Genomic DNA, 21,414 nt, shown 5'->3' on the forward strand with positions numbered 1-21,414 from the left:
TGGAAAAGATCCCCCTCAGATCCCCTCTAAATCTTTACCCCCTTTCCTGAAATTTGTCTGCTCTAGTTTTATTTGCCTCTGACATGAGAAAAGGTTTTCTGCAGACTATCCTGTTGATAGCCACACACACACTTAATGCAGGATGAACTCAGCAGGCCAGGCAGCATCTACAGAGAAGAGTAAAGAGTCAACATTTTGGGCCAAGACCCTTCATCAGGGCTCGTCTTGGTGTTTGTGACCTCCACTATAGCCCTCATTTTATATACTTCAGCCACATCGTTAACCTCCTCAGCTCCAGGGAAAACAGACCTGCCTTCTCCAATATCTCCATCCCAGGCAACATCCTAGGGAATCTCCTCTGGAGCCTCTCCAGTGTGGTCAGTCATCTCCTTCCTGTGGTGAGGAGACCAGAACTGCACACAGGGCTCCACCTGTGGTCTGGACAGTGAACGTTTGGAGCATAATTCCCCTGCTCATTACACTCAGTGTCCATTCCTTATAAAATCGTGAAGGGTGTAGTTAAGCAAGATGGTCACATTCCCTCCCCCAGGGTAGGGCACAGGTTTAAGGTGACTTATTTAAAGAGGACTCAAGGAGCAGGCTTTCCACACAGAGAGTCGTAGGTGTGTGAATGAGCAGCCAGAGGAAGTGGTGAAGGGGAGGCAGAACTACAATATTTAAAAGACATTTGTATGGCAACATGAATAGGAAAGGTTTTGACGGGTTTCAGATTCTGAATATTCAGGACATAGGCCAAAGAACCTGTTTGCCTACTGTAACTCTCAGATACTTGGACAGGTTCATTAACAGCAGGTTAGGAACCCCTGCTTTGGAGGGATGCAGACCAAATGCAGGCAGGTGGAACTAGCTTGGTGGACAACAGAATCAACATGGACAAATTGGGCTGAAAGGCCTGTTTTTGTGGTGTATGACTATGTATCTCGCCTGTCTGTATCTCCCCGCATCCTGCAGGGATGGTCAAAGAGTCCATCTGTGGACTTCAAGAATGAGCAGTCAGGAAACGTACACCAATCCTCGTTGAGGGGTCAAACAGTGGAAAGGGTGAACAGCTTCAACATTTTGGGAGTTAACATCTCAAAAGATCTATCCTGGGCCCAAAAATTACAAAGGGATTTCTCACTGGGAGCTTCGGGAGATTTGGTATGTCACGAAAGACTCGAGCAAATGTTGACAGACTGTGGTGAGCATTCTGACTGGTCCCATCACCTTTTGGTAGGGAGGCTCCAAGGCACAGGATCAGAAGTCGTAGACTCAGTCACCTCCATCACGGGCACAACCCTCCACACCCTCGAGGACATCTTCAAAAGGCAGCGCCCATCACTCAGGATGCTCAACACCCCCTTTTCATATCATTGGGGAGGAGGCACAAGTACCTGAAAACCTAGTCTCAACATTCTTCCCCTTTGCCATCATATTTCTGAACGTCCGTGAATACTACCTCACTATTCCCCTTTTGGGCTGTTTATTTTAACTTTTATTGTAACTACTAGTAATCTTTCATGCCTGCACTGTACTGCTGCCACAAGAGCACATTTCACGACCAACGTCAGTGACAGTAAACCATTCTGATTCTAAAGACCCTTTTGCCCATGCGCTCCGTGTCAGCCCGTGCTCGCTCTCTGCTCTGCTCTAACCGGCCCGATCTGCAGTGGTTTAACGAATTAACCCCACCAGTGGAGCTCCAGGCAGAAAATTAAACTCAGAGGCAGAGAGTGGTTGTATTAAACAGTCAGTTTTATTCCCTCGGTAGGAGGTGCCGGGGGTGGGGTGGGGTGGGGTGGGGGGGGAGGGGAGGCTGGGGGGTTTTGGTTCTAGTTACACAGGTCGGACAGCAAGCACGGGGGGTTTGAGGGGTGGGAGGATGGGTATGGGTGGGAGGAAGGGCAACAAAATCACAACAATACAAACCTACACAAACCATCGATCGTCCGGAGAAGGGCTGACCCCTGGTGTCCCGGGGAGACCAGGTGAGGGGGGAAAGGCATGGGGAAGTGCACACACCTATCCCAGAGATTATGAGGGAACCCCATGACCTCTGGTGTCCCGGGGTGGAATGGGTACGGTGGGATGATGAGGTGCTCACTTACATCCCAGAGAGGGTGGGGATGGGGGGACCAACCACTGAAGTTGCACGGAGATCCCCGGCGGAGGGGGGGAGGTTGGGGAGGAGATCTCCCTGGAGATCGCAGCGAGCAACGTTCCCATGTCACTGCTCGAGAGAGCTGTTACTGACCCGGGGTGGGCCAAGGTGCTATGCTGCAGGCTGGAGACCCACCGTGCAGAGGGTGGTTGGTAGGAGAGAGAGAAATGGTCTCTGCCTTTCTTTCCAACGTGGGACACCCCAGGATGGGGTGGGAGAGGCTGAGGCAGATTGGAGAGCTGGGGAAGGGAGAGGCTGGCCCCTCTCGGTCCTCATCCCACCCTGGGACACGTGTGCCCGCATGCACCCTGAAGCTCCAGCACAGGGAGTTATGCCAAACCAGCCTGAGATCCCTGTTACCCGCGCGTCCGAGCACAGGCCTTGGGAAGAGTCAAGCGCAGACCACAGAGGGCCGCGCACCGGTTAAACGGAGACTGCGGCAGGTTGTGCACCCGTCAAACACAGGCCGCGGTGGGTTGAGTGCGAGTCGAACACGGGCCGCTGTAGGCTGCACGCTGTCTGACGCAGATCGCTGTGGGTTTCGAGCTGTTCGACACAGGCTGCACGATGGCCGACCACAGGCTATGGGGACCGTGCCTGGTTCTGCGGCGAGTCCAAACACAGGCCCTGGACGGTCGGGGAGGTGGCTCCAGCCACTCGAAGCTGCACTGAGGGCGAGTCAGTGGCCTATTCCAGAGTGCCGGAGAGGAGTGGAGAGAGCGGGGAGTACCAGAAATTGGGGAGGAGGGGGCTGCTGCTGTTGAGCCAGGGCCCTTAGCGCAAGCCGAAGACAAGGTTACCCATGGTCTCGAGGTCTGCTTGGCTAAAACCTCACATCACAGCTGAGCCTGGGGAGATCATGGATCCAGGAGTGGGATGGGTCAGGGTAGTGCCAAATCCGGACAGGTGGCATTGCTGGGTCTGTCCAACGAGCCTGAACTCAGGCTGATGGTGGGGGTGGTTTGGGGGCAGGCCAGAGGGCATAATCACTGTGTGACTGAGAGGGGGGATGGTTTGGGGAGGGCATAATCACTGTGTGACTGGGCGGGTGGTTTGGGGAGGGTATAATCGCTGTGTGACTGGGGGGATGGTTTGGGGAGGGCATAATCACTGTGTGACTGAGGGGAAGTGGGGGTGGGGAACAGGGTCAGCTCTGATGCAGAGTGTGGGAGAACTCGAGTTCAGGCACAGCAGCAGGAAGGGAAACAGACAAAGAGACTTCAACAGAACAGTTCATGGATGGCGGCAGGGGACAGGTACAGCAGGTACAATGGAGGGAATGGAGAGGGGTCTGTCTGTAACGGGGAGGGGGGAGGAGGTCCATGTAGGAATCTTGAGCAGTCCATGTAATATTGAGTCAGTGGTCTGTCTACGTACTGGGGTGTCTGTGTAATAAAAGGGGGTCTGTGCGTAACCTGGGATCAGGAGCTTCACTGTGAACCTGGGGGTCAGGGGTCTCGTCCTGAACCAGGAACGTGAAGTGGGTTTAGGATCCTGTCTCACCGCGACACACAGCAGCTTCCAACAACATTCTGGCCGGATGTGGGGGGAAACATAGCAGGGGTGGGATGGAGTGGGCTGTGGGGGTTCCGAGGTAAGAAGTCCGAGGTCTCTCCCATCTGGATGTTGTTCCTCCAGCGGGGCGAAAGGGAGAGCGCAGAGCAGAGGGAGAGGTGGGCGGGGGTCTCAGTAGTAAGTCTCTCTCTCCACCCAGCCTGCAGAACACAAGGGGAGAGGCAGCATTTAGTTGGAGGGATTCATATGGTCCAGCAAGCAGCCTACCCGTACATACCCAGTCCCAAGTGTGCACCACCCCACAGCACAAACCCAGCATACAACGCACATACCTGGAACCCGGAGCGGCCAGCACCAGATCTCACTGCTCCAGGATGATGTAAGGAGCACAAATACCCCGCACAGAAACAGACACACACATACCCATGCACTCACTCACAGGGTGACCTCACGCACGTCGTGTCACACACACACACAGACCCCCACTAGGGACAGGCTCACGCACTCAAACACAGACACACTGAGGCTGGCACACATCCTTACCTCCTGGGTTCCTGCGGAGAATGAGTTTTCGGATTTCGTCGTACACAAAGATCAGGAAGCTGTATGGGAATGCGCAGAACCACCAGTTGGGTCTGTCGTTGAGAAGAAGGAGAGCAGAGATAGCATTAGATTGAGCGGTGTCAGGGAGAGAGAGCTCCCTCCACAGCCCCTAGCCCTGCCTCACTACCCTCAGCTCATGCAGCATCGAAGATCTGTGTCCGAAGCAATGTGCATCGGGACCTATCTCGGCTGGATGAAACTCAACCCAGTTGAAGAAATCTCTGCCCTGTTATCACCAACATATCACCTGCCACAGCGGGGGTCTCAACAAACTCAAGCACTGTTACACTACAGCTAGGAATGTCTACTACCCCATGCCCTGACCACATTTTGGGAAATCTGATCACTGAGCTGCCCTCCTACTCCCTGCATACAGGCAGAGGATGAACAGCAAGGGACAACAAAGGTCGCAGGAGGCTAAGGAACAGCACTGGGATTGCTTTGAATTGGTAGGCTCAGCCGTGTTCAAGGACTCAGAGGATTCAAACAAATTCACCACTGTTGTCACAGACTTTATAAAAAACAGTGTAGACAAGTGTGTCCCCACAAAATTATTCATTCTTCCCTAACCAGAAGCCCTGGATGTACCAGGAAATCTGCAACCTGCTGACGGCCAAATGAGTGGCATTCAGGTCTGGAAACCAAGAGATCCAGGTACGATCTCCAGAAAGCCACCTTAAGTGCCAAATGGCAATTCCAGACTAAACTTGAATTACCAAAGGGTGCTTGACAGCTTTTGGCAAGGCTTGAAGACTATCACTTCCTACCAAGTGAAACCAAGCAACATAGATGACAACAAGGCTTCACTTCCAGATGAACTCAATGCCTTTTACGCTCGCATTGACCACCACAACATGGAGGCACCTTTGCGAACTTCCACAGCCCCCAATGACCCCGTGATTTCAGTATCTGAGGCCAATGTAAGAGCATGCTTCAGGTGGGTGAGCTGACGGAAAGCATCCGGCCTAGAAAGGGTACCTGGCCAAGTACTAAAGACCTGATCAACTGGCTGGAGTGTTCACTGAGATCCTTAACCTCTCACTTTGGCAGTCTGAGGTACTTACCTGCGTCAAGCAGGCTTTGATTATATCGGTGCCTAAGAAGGACATGGTAATCTGCCTCAATGACTACAGTCCAGTAGCACTTACATCTACTGTGATGAAGTGTTCTGAGAGGTTGGTGAGGAAACAAATCAACTCCTGCCTGAGAAGCAACTTGAATCTGCTTCAATTTGCCTACTGTCACAACAGGTCAACAGCAGATGCCATTTCATTGCCTCTTCACTCAATCCTGGAACAACTGGACAGCAAAGATGCGTACCTCAGAATGCTTTTCACTGACTACAGCTCAGCATTAAATACTATCATCCCCTCAAAACTAATCAATAAGTTTCAATTCCTAGGCCTTAATACCTCCTTGTGCAACTAGATCCTCGATTTCCTCAGAAATGAATAGTCAATGTTTAAGGTCCTGAAGAAGGGTTGCAGACATCCCACCCCTCCCGGAAGTTCTGGGAGTCTCTTGCAAATTAATAGTGGCTCCCTGATGCCCGCAAATTATATACAATGTCCCGGAAATTGATTTTTTTGAGAGCCAGCGCGAGAGAGTGAGAGAGTGAGAGAGAGAGAGAGAGAGAGAGAGAGAAACAGAGCGAGCGCGAGTGAGCGCGACCACGAGAGAGAGAGCAAGAAAGCAAGCGTGAGAGAGAGTGACAGCGAGAAAGCAAGCGTGAGAGAGAGCGAGAGCGAGAAAGCAAGCACGAGTGAGAGCAACCACGAGCGAGAGAGCACGAGCAAGAGCAAGAGCAAGAGAGTTCCCAAAAAAAGTCAGAGTGGTAGAGTGTTCCAAAAAATATATAAAACGTACGTCACCCCAGACTACACTAAAGTGTACCCCTGCCTAATAGGAGTCAAAATAATGACAGTGTTGCTCCCTGCACTGTTCGCAACAGTGACTATTCTATTGCCCATGGTGGGTTAAGACTGTAAAAGACATGTTGAGGTGAGTTTAACAGGTGTCATTTGTTCATTAGCATAGCTAACATTATTTGAACTAGCTGGCTAGCTACTAAAGAGCTACTCTATTGCAGACATCCCACCTCTCCTGGAAGTCTCCTGCAAATTGATGGTGCTACCTCAGTTTTTGCAGGGTGGGATGTCTGGGGTTGCGGCCTGAAACATCAACTGTTAACTTATTTCCATGGATGCTGAGTTCCTCCAGCATTTTGTGTGTGTTGCTTTGAATTTCCAATATCTGCAGAATTTCTCGTGTTCAATTTCCTCACTTGCAGACCTCAGTCAGTTCAGGTTGGCAACAATATCTCCTCCACAATCTCTCTCAGCACAGGTACACCAGAAGGCTGTGTGCTTAGCTCCCTGCTCTACTCACTTTATACTCTTGACTGTGAGACTAAGCACAGCTCCAATGCCATATTTAAGTTTGCTGCTGACACCAAAGTTTTTGGCCAAATCAAAGGTGGTGACAGATCAGCCCACAGGAGGGAGATTGAAAATCTGGTGGAGTGGTGCTAAAACAACAACCCCTCACACAATGTCAGCAAGACCAAGGAGCTGATTATTGACCTCAGGAGGAGGAAATCAGAGGTCCATGAGCCAGTTTTCATCAGAGGATTAGAAGTGGAGAGTGTCAGCAACTTTAAATTCCTTGGTGTTGCTATTCAGAGGACCTGTTCTGGGTCCGGCAGGTTAAGTGCCATTACAAAGAAGGCACAGCAACACCCCTACTTCCTTAGAAGTTTGCAAAGATTTGGCTTGTCATCTAAAACTCCGACAATCTTGTCTGGATGTGTGGTGGAGAGTATATAGACCAGTTGTATCACGGCCTGATATGGAAACACCATTGCCTTTGAATAGAAAGGTAAAGTAGTGGATATGGCCCAGTCAATCTCGGGTAAAGCCTTCCCCACCATTGAGTTCATCTACATGGAGCATTGTCGCAGGAATGTAGCATCTATCAGTCAGGACCCCCACCATCCAGGCCATGCTCTCTTCTCGCTGCTGCTATCAGGAAGAAGGTATAAGAGCCACAGGACCAACACTACCAGCTCCAGGAACAGTTGTTACCCCCTCAACCATCAGGCTGTAGAACCAGAGGGGATAACTTCACTCAGTCCATTACTTATGTAACTATTCCCACTGAACTGACTCACTCTAAAGCACTCTTAAATGTCCCAAATGTGTCAACTTGACAATATTCACTGCTTATTTATTTGTTGGTATTTTTATTATTAATCCTTTTTGCTCTTTTTTTATATTTGCACCTTTTGATTTTTTAGTACACTGGTTGTTCTCTGTCTTGTTGGGTTTGATCTTTCACTGATTCTATCATGTTTCATGTATTAGCAGTGATTGCTCACAAGAAGAGGAATCTCAGGGTTGTATATGGTGACATATGTACTTTGACAATAAATTCACTTTGGACTTTCGACACACAACAAGTGGAGTGGTGATTGTGGAGCTAGGCAGTCACCATGCAGTGCTGGCTAGGATCGGTAAGGACAGGGGACGTGTGCAGGGATTGTCCTAAGCGGGACCCTGTGACTCTGTACCATACTCCAGACCATTTCGGACAACTTTAGCAGAGGGGCCTCAGAGTTCAGGTCCACTGCTAGTTGATAGGGTGTTTAAGAAGGCACATGGTGTATTGGCCTTCATTAGTTGGGGAATTGAGTTTAAGAGCCACGTCGTAATCTTGCAGTTCTGTACAACTCTGGTTGGACCACACCTGGAGCACTGTGTTCAGTTAAGAAAAGATATGGAAGCTTTAGAGTGCAGAGGAAATTTACCAGGATGCTGCCCAGATTAGAGAACGTGTCTTAGCAGGAAAAGTTGAGAGAGTTTGGGCTTTTCTCTTGGAGAGGAGGAGGATGAGGTGACTTGATAGGGTTGCATAAGATTACAAGAGGCGTAGACAGCCAGCTAGCTCCTTTTTCCCAGGGCCAATGTCAGAGGACATCAGGGAGTGGAGGAAAGTTTTGGGGGGGGGGGGGAATGTCAGAGATAGGCTTTTTTTAAACACACAGAGAGTGGTAAGTGGCTGAAATGCACTCCCAGCAGAAGCTGACACATCAGGGACATTTAAGAGGCATAAGGATGTAGGAAAATGGAGGGTTATCGGCTGTGTAGGAGGGAAGGGTTAGCAGGTTGTGACCCGGTTAACAGGTTGGCACAACATCAGGCCCCTACTGTGATGTACCCTTCCATGATCTATGTTCTAACCCAACTCCCCCCGGGCCAAATTGCACTTCATTGACAGACAGAAACCACTGTAGACACTCAGTGTCAGGCAAGAGGTGTCAGTGCACGAGCAGGTATTGGAAGCCATGAGGCTCCAGGCACAGCTACTGACCTCACTCAAGACCAGGAGAGACAGAAGGGCAGAATGCGTGCACTGGGGGCCTGACAGTGGAGTTAGCATCCCCACTCTCACGGAAAGGCAGGGGGATCTAGAGGCCACCACAGCCAGCATGGAGAGGTTGGACCAAAGGACCACCTGCTTTCTATTGCCCCTGGGGGCTGGATGATCAGGTGCAGAACCCCGACCATTGGTGCTGTGTTCCTCCATCCAGAGAGCCAAGGAGACAGTTCGATATCTGTCCCGGGCACTGTCCTGGGAGCGTTCATACTCCAATGTAGATACAAATTTGCTCACACACCATCCACCCCTAAGTTCACCCTCACCCTGAGCTCTGCAGTTAAAACATAACGTCAACTGTCCACCTCTCAACATCGTCCCCACCCTCCGACTGCACTGGCGAGCGATCAGGGATGGCAGGATGGGGAAGGGGAAGGAGAAGTTTATGGCCCTGGCACCTACTTGAGGGGGTACATCCGCAGGGCGACGTCCATGCCGGGACAGTAGGAGAGGAAGGCCGCTAGTGCTGTCTCCTCGAAAAGGCCGAAGATCAGGATCTTATTCCTGCCGGGAGTAGAACACAAGTGAGGGGAGGGGAGGGAAGTGGAAGGGTCTCTTTACCCACACCCTCTCTCAAATTCCTCCTCATTCTCAACTGTCCATATCCCCCTCTCCCTATTTCATCCACCCCATCACTTCTCCAAACCCAACCTGCACTCTCGCTTCTCCTCATCCCACACCCCTCCCTATCTCCCAACCCCTCATTCATCCACAAGCCCTCTCCTCCCACACCCCCCCACATATCTGCTTTCTCATCCCCTTGTTCGCCCCCACACCCTCATTCATACCCTACAACTCCACATCTCCCACCCACAACAACCCCATCTCCTCACCTCCTCTCTACTTCCCCTCACCTCTCCCAGTCTTCCATCTCCTCATTCACCCCGACGGTCTCTTCACTCACTCCAAACCCCCATCTCCTACCTCCCTCCCTCCCCGTCCTCATCCCTCTCCCATCTCCCCACCCTGCTCTGATCATCCTACCACTCGTTGCCTCCCTACCCCCTGGCGTCACCTCACACACCCCCACAAGCCCATCTCCTCATCCCGGGGCACTCCCTTACTCACACCAATCATCACCCCCAAATCGTCTCACTCACCCCTTCCCTCACACCAGCCCACCAAATCACCTGACTACGACCCTCCTGCCTCTCCTGCGCTCGTCTCCACCTATCCTCTCCCCACCGCACCCTCTCACCCCCCCCAGTTCTCCTCTCCTGTCAGCCACCCTACAAGCCCATTCTTGACCCACTCCTCCCATGGCGCTCCCTCCTTCCTCTCCGCCCCTCCCACAATGCCCCTCCCTCACCACCCCTCCGTCAGCACGGTGCTCCCTCATCACTGCCCCTTCCTCACAGCCCCTCAGTGCGGCACTCTCCGTGCAGCTGGGGGGGAAGTTTCCCAGATTGTTGGTGACTCACTTCATTCCCTGCTGGAAGATGGAGTTTCTCCTGGTCTTACAGATCAGCAGATCAGCCCACTGCACCACCACAATGCTGACGAAGAAGGCAGTGTGGCAAGTAAACTCCACGATCTTACGCTGCTCGTATGTCTGCACGTGACAAGCCCATGGCAGGGAGGGGCACAAGGGGATGCAGAGAGGGGGTGAGAAAGAACAGACAAAGAGAATAAATGAATATAATGAAGCTCCCTCCACACCGTCCCATCACACACTCCCGGGATCAGATAGAGAGTGAAGCTCCCTCCCATCACACACTCCCGGGGTCAGATAGAGAGTGAAGCTCCCTCCACACCGTCCCATCACACACTCCCGGGGTCAGGTACAGAATTAAGTTTCCCTCCACTGTCTGATTACATATTCCTGGTGTTAAACACAGTGCATCTCCCTCCACACCAACCCATCACATAGACAGGGACATTACTGCGGGCTCGCGGCTGTGAGACGGTGTTGGGGTTGGGGGAGTGAGAGTTCCTACTCACCCACTGCTGTCCATAACTGTCCTCCAGGTCATTGACATTCCTGTCATCCCAGTGCAGTCGAATCCCCACCAGGTTTTTTGGGAGGAAGCCGTTCTCTGCCAGGATGACAAAGTAGGAAAAGAAACCTCCCAGGGCCTGTATCATTCCTGTAGGGAGGCAAGAAAGCAAGACAGTCACACCTTTCACACAGAATGCACCCCCTGAATCTAGTCCCACGCCTCCCTGTACCTCATCCTAGACCATCCCTCCACCTCACTGACTTTCCACCTTGCCACTCACTATGAGTTACAGACCCAAAAGGGGCAAAGAACTAACTTTTCCAAATGGGGAAAGAGACGGGAGACTCTTGGACCAGAAGGGGTAGGAGCAGACGTATGCCAATTAGCCCACCGAGTCTGACCTGCCGTTCCATCATTTATTTTCCCTCTCAACCCCATTCTCCCGCCTTCTCCCCATAAACTTTGATACCCTTACCATTCAAGAAATGATCAACCACCACTTTAAATATAACTTGGCCTCCACAGCCATCTGTGGCAATAAGTTCTACAGATTTTCCACCCTCTGGCTAAAGAAATCCCTCCTCATTTCTGTTCTAAAGTGATGTCCTTCTATTCTGAGGCTGTGGCTTCTGGTCCTAGATTCCCCCCACTATAGAAAACATCTTCCTCACATCCACTCAATCTGGGCCTTTCAATATTCAATTTGTTTCAATGACATCCCCCCCCCCCCAAGCCCCATTCTTCTAAACTTCAACAACTACAGGTCCAGAGCCATCAAACACTCCTCATATATTAATTATTTTATCCCTGGAATCATTCTTGTGACCTCCTCCGGACCCTCTCTAATGTCAGAACCTTCTTTCTTAGGTATAGGGCCAAAAGCTGCTCGTCTGACCAATGCCTTATAAATCCTCAGCATTACAGCATGTTTTTATAATCTGGTCCTCTTGAATTGTGAATATTGTATTTACAATCCTCATCATCGAATTTGCTCCCATTTTATAAAATAATCTACACCTTTATTCCTTCAATCAAAGTGCATGACCATACACTTCCTGACACTATATTCCATCTGCCACTTCTCTGCCCTTTCTCCTAGTCCATCTGTCCTTCTGCATCATCCCTACTTCTGCAACATCACCTTCACTGCCCACACACCTATCTTTGTATCATCCACAAACCTAGTCACAAAGCCATCAACTCTGTCATCCAGATCATTAACATATAATGTCAGAAGATGTGGACCCAACACAGACCCCTGCAGAACAGCAATAGTCACCATCAGTCAACCAGAAACATCTGCCCTCTTTATTCCAACTCTTTGTCTTCTGCCAGTCAGCCAATCTATCCATGCTAGTATCTTTCCTGTAATACTATGGACTCCCATCTTGTTTAACAGCCTCATGTGCAACATGTTGTCAAAGGCCTTCTGAAAATTCAAGTAAACAACATCCATTGACTCTCCTTTGTCAACCCTGCCAGTTATTTGCTCAAAAAACTCCCATAAATTTGTCAGGCAAGATTTCCCCTTAAGGAATCCATACCGACCAGCCAATTTTATCATGTGCCTCCAATCACTCCAAAACCTCAAGGGACATCTTGCCAAACACTGAAGTCATGCTAACTGGCCTATAATTTCCTGTCTTCTGCCAGCGTTCCTTCTTAAAGTGGAGTGACATCTGCAATTTTTCAGTCCTCTGGAACAATTCCAGAATCTAGTGATTCTTGTAAGATCACTCACACACCTCCATAATCTCTTCAAATACCTCTTTCAGAACCCTGGGGTATAGTTTATCCGGTTCTGGTGACTAATATAGCTTCAAATCTTTCAGCTTCCCAAACATCTTTCCCTTAGTAATAGCAACTACACTCATAAACATCCAGCACACTGCTAGAGTCTTCCAAAATGAAGACTGACGCAAAATACTTATTAGTATATTCAACATTTCTCAGTCCCCAATTACTACCTCTCCAGTGCATTTTCCAACAATCTAATGTCCACTCTTAGCTTTCTTTTATGCTTTATACATCTGAAAAAAACTGTTGGCATCCTCTATTGTTGGCTAGCTTACCACCATATATCATCTTTTCTCTAACTGATTTTTTTAGCTGACTTCTATTGTTTTTTTAAAAGCTTCCCAATCCTCTAGCTTCCCACTAATATTTGCAATATTATACACCCTCTCTTTTGCTTTTATGCTGTCTTTGATTTTCCTTGTCAGCCACAGTTGCCTTATCCTCCCCATAGAATACCTCTTCTTTGGGAGATATCTATCCTGTACTTTCTGAATTGCCTCCATAAATACCAGGCATTACTTTTCTGCCATCATCCATGCTAGTATTCCCTTCCAATAAACTATGACGAGCTCCTCTCTCATGCCCCTGTAGTTACCTTTACTGAACTGTAATACTCATACTCCTCTCTCTCCTTTGCACTGATTCATTGTAATCGCTCTCTTTTCCTCTCTAGGTGATCACCGTCACCTCTCTGTCCCCTTCCAGTAGCCCAAACCTTTCCACATTCTGGCTCCCTACGTACCGATCTGTCCATAGGCGATGCTGATCAGCCTCTCGTTCACCAGCTTGTCCATCCGAGGATTTCGGGGCTGACGCTTCATGATGTCACTCTCAGCCGCTTCGTAGGCCAGTGAGATGGCGGGTACCTGCAGACCATCGCAGGAAGCTCAGTGACTGCACCGTGTCTGCGCACAATTATCCACGGGCCAAGAATCCACAGTGCAGCAACCTCCCTCCTCACCGGTCCTCCCCCAGCACAATGCTCCCATTCCTCGCTGTCCCTCCCATGGCACTCCCTCTCCTTGCAGTCTCTCCTGTAGAGCTCCCATTCTTCGCCACCCCTCCTGCATTCCCTCCCGCCACCCCTCCTGCATTCCTTCCCACCACCCCACCCACAACGCTCCCTGACTAGCCGCCCCTCCTGCAGCACACTTCCCTCACTGCCCTTCCCGCACTTCCTCCTTTGCCACCCCTCCCTCCTCACTGCCCCTCCTGAAGCGCTCCCCCTCTTGCCGCCCCTCCCAAAGTGCTCCCTCCTCACTGCCCCCTCCAATAATTGTCCCTCCGTATTGCCCCTCCTCGCCCACCCCATCACCACTGCCCGTCCCACAGTGTGACACTCCCCACTTGCCGCCCCATTCCCCCCACACTGACCATGTCGGTTCCCAGGTCAATGCACAGGATGGTGATGGTGCCCAGTGGCAAAGGGATGTTGGCCATGATAAACAGCAGGAAGGGTGTGATCTCGGGGATGTTGCTGGTCAAGGTGTAGGCAATAGATTTCTTCAGGTTGTCAAAGATCAGCCGTCCTGTGTGAGGGGCGAGAGAGCGAGAGGGCAGCAGCCAATTAGTAAGAACCGTCCACTCCTCCACATGGTCCCCCCTCCTCCTACTGCCCCAGGCCCTACCTCCCTCCCTCACTCCACACAGAACCTCCTTCACTCTGCATGGGCACAGCTCAGAACATCACGGAATTCAGCAAACCCACCCCCCCATGGACTCTGTCTGCACTTCATAAACACAAGAGGTTCTGCAGGTGCTGAAAATACTGAGCAGGACACACAAAATAGGAGGAACTCAGCAATCAGGCAGCATCTATGGAGGGGAATAAAATTTACACTTCAGGCCGAGACCTTTCATCAGTTCTTCTGAAAGGTCCTGATGAAGGGTCTTGGCCCAAAACATCAGCTATTTATTCCCCTCCATATATGCTGCCTGACGCCGAGTTTGTCACATTCTGTGTGTCTGCATTTCTCGCTGCGTCAGTAAAGCAGCTAACACAATCAAAGACCCCACTCTCCCCCAGATATTGCTTCTTCTCCCCCCTCCCATCGGACAAGCCAAAACTCATACCATCAGGCTCAGGGACAGCTTCTATCCCGCTGTTAAAAATATTGAACAGTCCCCCACAGACTCTTGACCTTACAATCGATGTCATTAAGATCTTGCACCTTACTTTCTAACTGCACTGCACTTTCTCTGCAGCTGTTATAATTTATTCTGCATTTTGTTATTGTTTTCCCTTGTTCTGCCTCAATGCACTGTATGAATTGACCTGTATGAACAATATGCAAGGCAAGCTTTTCATTGCATCTTGGTACATGTGATGATAATAAACCAATTCCAATTCCCTCCACACCATTCCTTCCTCCTCGTCCCACCATCCCTATCCCTTTCTACCCCTCCTTACTCTGTCTGCCCTACTTCTCCAGACTCCAATACCCCCTGCCCATTATCACCCCTTCCTTCCTCATGCCCCCTTTCGTCACCCTCCACTTTCCCCCACACACCAGCATCCAGCTCTGACTCTCCGCGGTCCCTCCCGCTGTGCACCCACTCAGCACCTCCAACATACACTCGCCAGTCCTCCCTCAAACCCCCACCCCGGTTTCTCCCCTTCCTCTCCCACTGCAACACCCCTCTCACAGCCCCCTCACCACCGTCTCTTCCCTGGCCCCTCCCTCAGCTCATCCAACACCCCTACTCCATCCATCTCTGGGTTCTTACCCATACATCACCCTCCACCATCTCTCCCCAGGCCCCTATTCACTTTCCTCCCTCAGTCCCTCATCCCTCGCCCACTACCCACCCTCCACCCCCTCAGGTTTGGAGCCCACCTTCCTCCACTCCCGTGACGATGGAGGCAAAGTTGTCATCGAGGAGGATCATGTCAGCGGCCTGTTTGGAAACGTCAGAGCCTGCGATCCCCATCGCCACGCCGATGTCAGCCTTCTTCAGGGCTGGGGAGTCATTCACCCCATCCCCTGTCACTGCCACAATCGCACCCTGGGGAGACAGAGAGAATGAGTGAGCTCGGCAGGAAGTCACTGAGTGAGGGGCGGGGGGAAGAGAGAAAGCACCCTACGAGAGAGGAAGAGTGAGCAATTACCCTGGGGAGGCAGAAGGAGAGAAGGTGGGGAAAAGAAAGCACCCTAGAGAGACAGAGTGAATGAGCACTGGGGGGAGGTGCAGAGGGGAGGGGGGGGCAAGGGACAGTGAGGAGGAGAGAGACAGTGAGCGGGATGGGGAGGGACAGTAAGGGGAGGGGGAGTGAGAAAGAGAAATGAGAACATGCTGGGGAGCAAGAGGGGAGGGGAGCATGTGGGATAGAGTGTGCAGGAGGGGAGAAAAGGTGACAGAAATGAGGGGGGAGAAGGTTGAGTAAGTGAGTGGAGACACCACCCTGGGGAGACAAGGGAAGGAGGCAAATCTCTGAAGAGGCAAAGAGAGAACACCAATGTTCTACAATCTCACCTGCCCCAGCCTTCCCTTTTCAATGTATCAATGAGTGCTGATTTCTGAACTCCTGACCTGTCTCTGGATGCCACCATTGGCCAGACTCTGGCCTTCAGTGTGTCTAAGGGTGACCACTGGTCAGTTTTTGACTCCTGACCTAGCTCTGACAGCCCCCATGATGAAAACAGTTGGCCTGTTCTTGACCCCTGACCACTGGAAGCCCTCCCCCAAAATGATGACTATCACCCAGCTCCTGACCCGTCTCCAGCAGCCCCGCACAAAGATGACCACTGGCTGGTTGCTGGCCTCTGACCTGTCTCTGGCAGCCCTCCACAATGATGAGTTTCTGCTGGGGTGACGTCCGTGCAAAGACAATCTCAGTGTGGTTACGGAGGATGTCGTCAATCTGCTCCGAGGTGAGATCCTTCAGGTCGGTTCCATGGATCACACATGCCTTGGCGTCTCTGCAGGATAGGACAGAGGGTGAGATGGACTCACAGTAGGAAGTGGAGGAAATAAAGACAATCTCCAGAGGTGTCAGGAAGCCAGCAAGATGCAATGGCAAGTGTCGGCGTTTGACAAGGGAGACGATGCAAATAGCTGACTGTGCTGGGGAGGGTGCAGAGGAGATCCCCAAGACATTGGCTGGGATGGAGCACTCAAATTACGAGGAGATAGAGGAGAGAGTGAGTCTGAATATTATTATATTCATCTAATTACAAAGAAAGCATGACAGCAGAGTTTGAGGGGAATTGGTATGTCACTGAGGACTCTTGCAAATTTCTACAGATGTATTGTGGAGAACATTCTAACTGTGCAGCCATTGTTGGAGTGGCCACTGCTGGAGTGGGGAGTGCTAGAGTGGTTATTTGAGGCTTTAGCTCTTTGAGGTTTTGGTGAGGAGGAGGCTTGAGTGAGAGAAGGGAAAAAGCTGTAGGTAGATTTTCTCCACCCATTTTATTCCTGCAAAGTTAGAACAGTAGGGATTCCAGACAGGATAGCTGAATGCTCCTCTTGCGAGATGTGAGAAGGCAGGAAGACCTCCAGTGTCCCTGACGACTACAGCTGCAAGAAGTGCACCCAGATGCAGCTTCTGACCCTACGCATTGAGGAATTGGAGCTGGAACTGGATGATCTCCGGATCATTCGGGAGGCTGAAGGGGTGATAGATAGGACATATAGAGAGGTAGTCACACCCAAAGTGCAGGACACGGAGAACTGGGTGACAGTCGGGAAGGAGAAAGGGGTTAAGGAGCCCCTGTGGCCATCCTCCCACAACAACAAGTATATCACTATTGTCGGGGTGAGCAAGCAGAGGAAAGACATGTCGGGGTGAGCAAGCAGAGGAAAGACACAGCAGTCAGGTCTCTGGCACTGAGTCTGGGTCTGTGACTTAGAAGGGAAGGAGGAGAAGAGCAAAGCTGTGCTGATAAGGGATTCATTAGTTAGGGGAACAGGAAGGAGATTCTGTGGATGAGAATGAGATTCCTGGATGCTTCCTGGGTGCTAGGGTCTGGGATATCTTGGATTGCGTCCTCAGCATTCTTAAGCGGAAGGGTCGGCAGTCAGAGGTCATGGTCTCTGTAGGTACCAATGACATGAGTAGGATGAGTGACAAGGTTCTGAAAAATGAATTCAGGGAGTTAGGTGCTAGGTTAAGGACAAGACCTCCAGGGTTGTGATCTCAGGATTTCTACCCGTGCCACGTGCGAGAGAGGTCAAAAGTAGGAAGATCAAACAGTTTAACATGTGGCTAAGGAGCTGGTGTCGGGGGGAGAGTATCAGATTTTTGGATCATTGGGCTCTCTTCCAGAGAAGGTGAGACCTGTACAGGAGAGATGGTTTGCACCTGAACGAGAAAAGTATTAATATCCTAGCAGGAAGGTTTGCTAGTGATGCACGTTGGAGGGTGTGGGGGGGGGGGGGAGCGTGGCAGGCGGAGTTGGGGAATGGGAACCAGAGTGCCAGAAAAAATCGTGCACAGGTTGTGGAAACAAATACTGTTAAAACTTCAGACAAAGTCAGGAATCAAAAGGTAGAGCATGGTGTGACTAAAGTCCTGAGCTGCATATACCTAACTGCCAGAAGTATCGCAGGAAAGGCAGATGAGCTCAGGGCATGGATCAACACCTGGAGTAATGATATTGTAGCTGTTACTGAGACTTGGTTGCAGGAGGGGCAGGACTGGCAGCTCAATATCCTGGGGTTCCAGTTTAAGGGGAGAGGGATCGACTTACTACTCAAAGAAAATGTCACACGGTACTCTGTCAGGACAGACTGGAGAAATCATCTTGTGCTGCTTTATGAGTGGAACTGAGAAATAAGAATTATGACCACGTTAATGGAGATCCACCCAACAGTCTGCAGGATGTAGAGGAACAAATTTGTAGAGAGATCGCAGACTGTTGCAAAAACATAACATTGTTATAGTAGGTGATTTTACCTTTCCATATATTGACCGGGACTCCCATATTGTAAAAGGACTAGATGGGACAGAGTTTGTCAAATGAGTTCAGGAAATTTCAGAAGTCTCAACGAGAGAGTATGCCATTAGGGAATGAGGCAGGGCAGCTGAAAAAAGTTTGTGTAGGGGGACACATTGCATCTAGTGATCATAATGGAAAAGGATAGGTCTGGTCCGTGGGTTAAGATTCTAAATTTGAGAAAGACCGGTTTTGATAGAATCAGAATCAGAATCAAAATCCTTTATTATCGCCAGGTATGTGGACACATACAGGGAATTTGATACCGGTCAGAAAGGATCTGACAAGTATAGATTCTGTCAAAGGTGTACTTGGTAAGTGAGAAATCTTCAAAAGTGAAACTTTGGGAGTACAAAGCTCATATGTTCCTGTCAGAATAAAAGATAAAGATAACAGGTTTTGGGGATCTTGGTTTTCAAGAGATATTGAGGCCCTGATTAAGAAAAAAAATGGAGGTGTATAGCAGGTAGGAGCAAATAAGGTACTTAGAAAATGCAAGAGAACACTGAAAAAAATTAATCACATCTACCTAGAGGAAATATGTAAATAAAGTTGAAAAATAACAGAGAAAATTTACAATGATGTTGCTGGGACTGAAGGACCTGAGTTATTACAGAAGATTGATAGGTTTCGACTCTATTCCTTGGAACGTAGACGATTGAGAGGAGATTTGATAGAAATACACAGATTACGAGTGGAATAGATAAATGCAAGCGGGCTTTTCCCACTGAGGTTGGGTGGGATTACAACCAGAGGTCATAGGTTAAGGGTGAAAATTGAAAAGTTTAATGGAAACAAGAGGGGAAACTTCTTCACTCAGAGGGTTGTGAGAGTGTGGAACGAGCTGTCAGCGTAAGTGGTGCATGTGAGCTCGAGTTCAAAGCTTAAGAGAAGTTTGGATAGGTACATGGATAGCAGGGGTATGGAGGGTTATGGACCGGGTTCAGGCCATTGGGAGTAGGCAGTTTAAATGGTTCGGTACAAACTAGTTGGCCTAAAGGGTCTGGTTCTGTGCTGTACTTTTCTATGACTCTATGCCAATAGACAATAGGTGCAGGAGTAGGTCATTCGGCCCTTCAAGCCAGCACTGCCATTCACTGTGATCATGGCTGATCATCCATAATCAGTACCCCGTTCTTGCCTTCTCCCCAGATCCCTTGACTCCACTATCTTTAAGAGCTCTACCTAACTCTTTCTTGAAAGCATCCAGAGAATTGGCCTCCACCGCCTTCTGAGGCAGAGCATTCCACAGATCCACAACTCTCTGGGTGAAAAAGTTTTTTCTCAACTCCATTCTAAATGGTCTACCCCTTATTCTTAAACTGCGGCCTCTGGTTCTGGACCCCAACCCCCCAACATCGGGAACATGTTTCCTGCCTCTAGCGTGTCCAATCCCTTAATAATCTTATATGTTTCAATCAGATCCCCTCTCATCCTTCTAAATTCCAGTGTATACAAGCCCAGTCATTCCAATCTTCCAACATATGACAGTCCTGCCATCCTGGGAATTAACCTCGTGAACCTATGCTGCACTCCCTCAATAGCAAGAATGTCCTTCCTCAAATTTGGAGACCAAAACTGCACACAATACTCCAGGTGTGGTCTCACCAGGGCCCTGTACAACTGCAGAAGGACCCCTTTGCTCTTATACTCAATTCCCCTTGTTATGAAGGTCAACATGCCATTAGCTTTCTTAACTGCCTGCTATACCTGCAGTTTACTTTCTGTGACTGATAAACAAGGACATCTAGATCTCGTTGTACTTCCCCTTTTCCAAACTTGACACCATTCAGATAGTAATCTGCCTTCCTGTTCTTGCCACCAAAGTGGATAACCTCTCAGTGCGCATGCGCTGGTCGTGCATGCAGCCTGTTACAGCCATTCCGACCAGTATTCTTACTTTTTAACTTACATTATTTTTTGTATTTTTTTTTCACGGTAACACGTAGAAGCTGCGCCCTCTCTAACGTGCTGGTAGAGAGAGTTTTATTTGGGTTTTTAGCGCTGGAAATAGTTACATTCCCACACGTCTCATTAGCAGGACAGAAGCATGGTCGCATTGTGTATTCCAGGGACCAGCTGATTGAGCTTATGCCGGCCGGTTTAGCGAGCAGAGTGGTGGACACCCCTGCTGAAATCTGGAGGAAAACACACAGAGGATGCAGAGGGGGATCACATAGGTGAGGAAAGAGGACCGGGTCGAGATAACAGAGACTTATGGAGAAGAGGAGTTCGGTGGGTACTAAAATGGACGAGTTCACGGCGCTAGTCAGGCGTCAGAGAACATTTCAGGAGTGCAGTGTTATGTGTTTCACTGGAACGGGGCTGCACGAGGACATACCCAATCAAAACTTCTCCATGGATGGCTTCCAGACCGTTCGGGCTGACCGGAAGTGCACTGAGAGCGGTAAGCGTAAAGGAGTTGGGTGCTTACTGTTCTGGTTAACAACAGATAGTGCAATCCGGGTCATATTACGATCGAGGAACGTGTTTGTAGACCAGATATTGAACTTTTTACTGTTGGACTTCGGCCATATTCCACCGTGATACAACACTTGGCGGCACGGGAGGTTATTCCTGCCTGTGGCCATCGAACTTGCAGCTCCTCCCGTGGAGGGTCAGACACCCTGAGCCAATAGACTGGTCCTGGACTTATTTTCCATCTGGCATAGTTTGCATTTTGTTGTTTGATTGTTTGTGGTTTTTGTATTGCTGTATTTATGCTCTATTCTTGGTTGGTGCGGCTGTAACGAAACCCAATTTCCCTCGGGATCAATAAAGTATATCTATTGAATAATAAGCTTACCGTCCTGGATACTGTTGGTGGGGACGACCGACCGGGTGTGAGCCACGGTGGCAGGGCCTCCGGCACTGAGTCTGACCCAGTGGTGCAGAAGGGTGGGACGGAGAAGAGGAGAGCTGTCGTCATTGGAGACTCTATAGTCAGGGGAGCAGACAGGAGATTTTGTGGACGTGAGAAGGACACCCACATGGTTTGTTGCCTCCCGGGTGCCAGGGTCCGGGA

General features: G+C 50.0%; 1 protein-coding gene across 1 annotated transcript in view; it reads right to left on the reverse strand.

Moving 5' to 3' along the window:
• Nucleotides 1-1,734: 1,734 nt before the first annotated feature.
• Nucleotides 1,735-21,414, reverse strand: part of LOC140201723 (sodium/potassium-transporting ATPase subunit alpha-3) — a 59,049-nt gene continuing 39,369 nt past the window's right edge. Inside the window, exons 15-23 of the mRNA XM_072266299.1 lie at nt 16,220-16,370; nt 15,288-15,456; nt 13,825-13,979; nt 13,193-13,316; nt 10,655-10,800; nt 10,135-10,265; nt 9,116-9,217; nt 4,220-4,311; nt 1,735-3,876 (exon numbers count right to left, since the gene is read on the reverse strand). Coding sequence (XP_072122400.1) covers nt 3,848-3,876; nt 4,220-4,311; nt 9,116-9,217; nt 10,135-10,265; nt 10,655-10,800; nt 13,193-13,316; nt 13,825-13,979; nt 15,288-15,456; nt 16,220-16,370 — 1,099 coding nt within the window. The 3' untranslated portion in view covers nt 1,735-3,847. The remainder of the gene's footprint in view (nt 3,877-4,219; nt 4,312-9,115; nt 9,218-10,134; nt 10,266-10,654; nt 10,801-13,192; nt 13,317-13,824; nt 13,980-15,287; nt 15,457-16,219; nt 16,371-21,414) is intronic.

The sequence above is a fragment of the Mobula birostris genome, chromosome 8 (assembly GCF_030028105.1).
Source record: "Mobula birostris isolate sMobBir1 chromosome 8, sMobBir1.hap1, whole genome shotgun sequence".
Classification (NCBI taxonomy): domain Eukaryota; kingdom Metazoa; phylum Chordata; class Chondrichthyes; order Myliobatiformes; family Myliobatidae; genus Mobula; species Mobula birostris.